The sequence below is a fragment of the Manacus vitellinus genome, unplaced genomic scaffold (assembly GCF_001715985.3).
Source record: "Manacus vitellinus isolate BGI_N305 unplaced genomic scaffold, ASM171598v3 scaffold_10_pilon, whole genome shotgun sequence".
In the NCBI taxonomy this organism is placed as follows: domain Eukaryota; kingdom Metazoa; phylum Chordata; class Aves; order Passeriformes; family Pipridae; genus Manacus; species Manacus vitellinus.
In genome coordinates, this window is record NW_021938838.1 from 8,609,911 (window position 1) to 8,614,847 (window position 4,937).

Genomic DNA, 4,937 nt, shown 5'->3' on the forward strand with positions numbered 1-4,937 from the left:
TTCCACAGATCGGCTGTGAGGACGGTTCCGTTAAGATCTTCCAAGTCATTCCTGGAGGGATCCAGTTTGAGCGGAACCTGGACAGGCGGAAAGGTGAGTCCGGCAGCAGCACCATCCCTTTGTCCCCCCTGGTGTCCTGGTGACCAAGGGGCTGTGAGCCCGCGGGCTCACACCCAGAGCTTCCCTCCCCAGGCCGTGTGCTGTGCCTGTCCTGGCACCCCTCAGACACCCACATCGTGGCCGGCTCCATTGACGTCTTCCGCGTCATCGATGTCGCTTCAGGTACCTCCTGCCCTGGGGGTGACCCTGGCCTGTCCTACAGCACTGCCAGCACCCACCGGCCCCCTGTGCTTGGGGGGATCCCTGGCCACCCTCAACTGTCCTCCATGTGCAGGTCAGACTGTACAGAGGATCATGGTGAACTACCATGTGGAAAAGGTGAAGCGCGAGTGCGTGGTCTGGGCCATCGCCCTCCTTTCCAGAGGCACTGTGGTCACCGCTGACTCCTTCGGGAGGGTACAGTTCTGGGACTGGCAGCAGGGCACGTTGGCAGAGTCCCATACTGTCAGCACCTCGGCTGTGCTCTCGCTGGCTGTGGCAGAGGTTGGTGAGACCCCCATGTCCTCCCTCAGCTGACAGGGGCCTGTGGCAGCAGCTGCCGGGCTCGGTGCCTCCTGATGGTGCCCTCCCTCTCTTCCCAGTCTGCTCCCACAAACCCATTCCGGTTTTTGTCCCCAGAAGGAGGACAGCATTGTTGTGGGTACCTCAACTGGAGCCACCTACCAGCTGCAGCTGCTGCCAGTGAAGCTGGGTGGATCGGAGAAGCGCTGGGTGCGGACCAAGCCCTTCCAGCACCACAGTCATGATGTGCGGGCCGTGGCACACAGCCCCACCGCCCTCATCTCCGGGGGTAGGACTGCCAGGGGCACTGGGACAGGCTGGATCTCCCCTCCTGGTACTGGCTCAGCTGATCCCTCTTTGGCTTCCAGGTCTGGACGCCCAGCTGGTGATCCGCCCGCTGATGGAGAAGGTGCAGAAGAAGGGCTATGATGCAGTGCTCCGAAAATTCACCTTTCCCCACGTGAGTGATGCTTAGAGTGGTGTCTTGTGGCTGGTGGGGTAGGTGGGCAGGGCTGGATCTTTCTGCAGGAGAAGCTGGACCTCTTTGTCCCTTTGGGTGCCCTCCTTTCTCTGATTGGGTCCCTTTCCTGCCCTTTGGGTCCCTTCCCTGGCCCTGGGTCCCTTCCCTGCCCTGGTGCATCCCCTTCCTTGGACATGGTACATCTGGAGGCTTCTGCCAAGAAGCGGTAGAAGTTAGCAAGTTGGTCTTGCTGGTCCTACCAGCTCTCCATTTCCAGGCTCCCATCCCATGGAGTCTGTCCTCCCCCACCTTGGACTCTCCAGCACCCTAGGGTGTTCTCCTGGTGCCCCAGCCTCTTGTAACAGGCTGTGGATCTGTGACAGCCTGACCATTTCCATGACATCCTGCCTGTTCCTCCGCACAGCGACGCCTTGTCTCCTGTGCCAGGAAGGCCCGGCTGCTCCTCTTCCAGTTTTCCCAGCACCTGGAGCTCTGGAGACTTGGCTCCACTAGAGAGACTGGTGAGTCGCAGGTGTAGCTCTCCGGCATTGGCCCTGTGGCAGAGCCCATCTGCCCCAGAATTTTGGGATCGAGCTGTCCTGTGCCTCGGGGAAGGGTCTAGTTGTTCCCCCAACGATCCCCAGCTGCCCAACAGGACCTCTGTGGCTTTCCCACCATCACTGATGCTCCTTGTGCTTTCTTGTTCCAGGAAAGGATGGCGAGGTCCTTCCCTTGTGCCGCATGCCCGAGCACCTCGTGCAGCTCAAGAGCAAGGTAGGGCTGAGTGGGGCAGGGGTCCCCCTCAGAGGGGGGGACACGTGGTGGGCTCTGGGAGTCCCTTGGGCTCCTCTCAACCCTGCAGCATTCCCAGGGCCCAGAGCACATCTACTGCAGCTGTGTCTCACCCTGTGGCACCTGGCTTGGCTACTCCACCGCGTCCCGGTTCCACCTGTACCGCGTGCGCTGCGACGGCGTCAGCCTCAGGAAGGTCAGGAAGGGTGGAGGGGGCTGCAGGGTCACGGGGGGCTGGCATGGTCAGTGTCACAGTGATGACAGCAGTGGGTGGCAGCGGGGTCCTGGTGGGCTGGTGTGTCCCCGGGGGGTTGTCATGGCTGGTGTCACATGTAGGGAGCACTGGTGGCAGTGGGGTGGCTGCCAGGGCTGTGTTCTCCCCACTCCCAGGTCCCAAAAGTGCCCAAGCTGCTGCTTCCAGCCTACCAGCTCCAGTTCTCCGCCGACTCCAACAGCCTCTTCGTCGCCTCCGCTCGAGGATCTGTCCACGTGGTCCAGCTGCTGGAGCCAGGGGGCTGCAAACACCTGCACACACTTCGGCCACCTTCAGGTGTGGGCTGAGGGGAGCTAGGGGGGAGCTGGGTGTCCCTGGGATCCATGTCCCCTCCCTGCTGTGGGTGCAGAGAGGAGTGTGTGTCCCCCTTTCCTGTCATAGTTGTGTGTGGGTCCTTCCTCTGGGTGTTTGAGCCACCCTCATGGCCTGGCACCAGGGGGCAGGGGGAACGTGGGTCTGGGTGTCCCCTGGGGGGATCTGAGGCTCCAGCACCCCTTACAGCTGGAGGGTCTCTACAGGGTGCTCTGAGGCTGTTTACCTGCTGGCGCCAAGCGCAGACGGGCACTGGCTGGCAGCCGTCAGTGGGGACTGGGCCATCCATGTCTACAACCTGAAAAGCTTCAAGGTGGGTGCAGGAGTGACCCTTGCTACCCCCCTACCTTGAGGGACAGGGGGCAGGAGGCTCAGCGGGCACGGCCCCTCCCTGGGAGCCATCACTGTGGCCCCGGAGCAGGGCTGGGGTGGATATCTGGGAATGGAGGTCAGAGGTGGCCCTGGGGGCTCCACTTTGGGGGTGGATGTGTGGGGAGGGGGATCAGAGGCAGCCCCAGTGGATCCCATCAGCACACTGTCCTTCCTGCAGCATCACTGCGTGGTGCCCACCTACAGCTGTGCAGTGTCAGCCCTCGCCATCCACCCCAGCACCAACAACCTTGTAATTGCCTACTCGGACCAACAGGTAGGAGCTCTCCTGGTTCAGCCCTCATGTCCCTGGTCCTCTCCCTGCTCTCAGGGCTTTCCAGACTGGCTCCGGGGCCCATCTGGCTGTTGCTGGAGCTGGAGCTGCCCCTGTGCTGGTGTGGGGGTGATGTCAGGCAGGAGCAGACCCCCTGAGCTGCCCTGTGTTCCACCTTGTGCCTGTGCAGCTGGTGGAGTTCAGCATCCCTGAGCAGCAGTACACGGCCTGGAGCCGCACGGTGCAGAGACGGGGGCTGCACCGCTGCTGGCTGGAGCGGGACACGCCCATCACCCACATCACCTTCAACCCCAAGAATCCCTCACACATCCTCCTCCATGACACCTACTTGTTCTGCGTCCTGGACAAGTCCCTGGTGAGCCTGGGAGTGCCCAGGGCACATCCCTGAGGGAGGGGTGGTGGCCTGGGCAGTGCTGACCTGGGCCATGCCTGCTCCCCACAGCCCCTGCCCGATGACAGCACCCCCCTGATGAACCAGAGCACCCTGAAACAGCTTCCAGAGACAGCCAGGAAGCGGCAGCTCCACGCCTTCAAGATCTGCAAGAAGTTCCAGGTGGGTGATGGTGTTGAGGAGCCGGGTCAAGAGGGTGTTCAGGACATGGAGAGGGACTTTGGACAGGGGCCTGGAGTGACAGGGAAGGGTGAGTGGCTTCCCACTGACAGAGAACAGGGTTAGATGGGATATTTGGAAGGAATTTTTCCCTGTGAGGGGGGTGAGGCCCTGGCACAGGTTGCCCAGAGAAGCTGTGGCTGCCCCATCCCTGGAAGTGTCCAAGGCCAGATTGGATGGGGCTTAGAGCAACCTGGTCATGTGGAACGTATCGCTACCCATAGCAGGATGTGAAACAAGATGGGCCTTAAGGTCCCTTCTCACCCAAACCCTTCCATGATTCTTTGATTCCCACCTCCTGCCCTGCAGCCCCTGCTCTTTGCGGATCTGCTGGATGAGAACTCCCTGGTTGTGGTGGAACGACCCATCATGGACTTCAAAACCCAGCTGCCTCTGCCTGTCCAACAGAAGAAATTTGGCACCTGAGAGCAGAACAAGCTGCTCCGGCCTCAGGAGCTGTCTCTGTGTTGCTTTCCTGGGACACTGTAGGAATTTTCTTAGGGTGCTGTCAGAATAAAACCTCTCCGTTCTGTACATCTCTGGTTTATGGCTAATCCGTGCTGTGTGAGACTCCCTGTTGTCACACAACCCTGTCACCCTGATCCTTGTATCCCTCTTCTCTTCCACAGAGCTGCGGGACAAGGTGACACCCCAAATTCCAAACTTCATCCCTGTCAGCATCTAATCTCAGCGCTGGCTTCTTTCTCTCTCCCCAGTGGCTTTGTGGGTCTTTGGGTGCTGTGTGGGGCAGGGGAGCCTCATTCCCTGAGGATGGGGCTCTGTGGGTGCTGCCTGATGTGGGGAAGCCTTATTCCCTAAGGATAGGGGTCTGTGGGTGCTGTGTAGGGGAGCTTGATTCCGTAAGGACGGGGGGTATGTGGGTGCTGCCTCACTCCCTAAGGATGGGGATCTGGATGCTGCGTGGGGCAGGGGAGCCTCATTCTCTGAGGATGGGGGTCTGTGGGTGCTACCTGCAAGCCTCAGTTCCTAAGGATAGGGACTCCTTTGGTGCTGAGTGGAGTAGGGGACCCTCCTTCCCTAGGGACGGGTGCAGCCTCATTCCCTAAGGACAGGGCTCTGCGGGAGCCACCCGGTGTATGGAAGCCCCGGGATGGGGCTCTGTAGGTGCTGCGTGGGGCCGGGAAGCCTCATTCCCTAAGGATGGAGGGAGGGAACTTTGAGATCCCCTGGGAATAAGGGAGAT

The 4,937-nt window shown here is 60.8% G+C and overlaps 1 protein-coding gene across 1 annotated transcript; it reads left to right on the forward strand.

The window, feature by feature from the left end:
- Nucleotides 1-2: 2 nt before the first annotated feature.
- On the forward strand, nucleotides 3-4,267 carry UTP4 (UTP4 small subunit processome component; the record flags this gene model as incomplete). Its single annotated transcript, XM_029965543.1, has 14 exons — nucleotides 3-93; nucleotides 193-282; nucleotides 395-603; nucleotides 739-910; nucleotides 990-1,081; nucleotides 1,506-1,602; nucleotides 1,791-1,855; nucleotides 1,953-2,069; nucleotides 2,264-2,423; nucleotides 2,666-2,772; nucleotides 3,010-3,105; nucleotides 3,293-3,478; nucleotides 3,566-3,676; nucleotides 4,043-4,267. Coding segments are annotated over 14 exons (1,710 nt in total), but the record flags the coding sequence as incomplete, so codon positions are not given.
- Nucleotides 4,268-4,937: the final 670 nt, after the last annotated feature.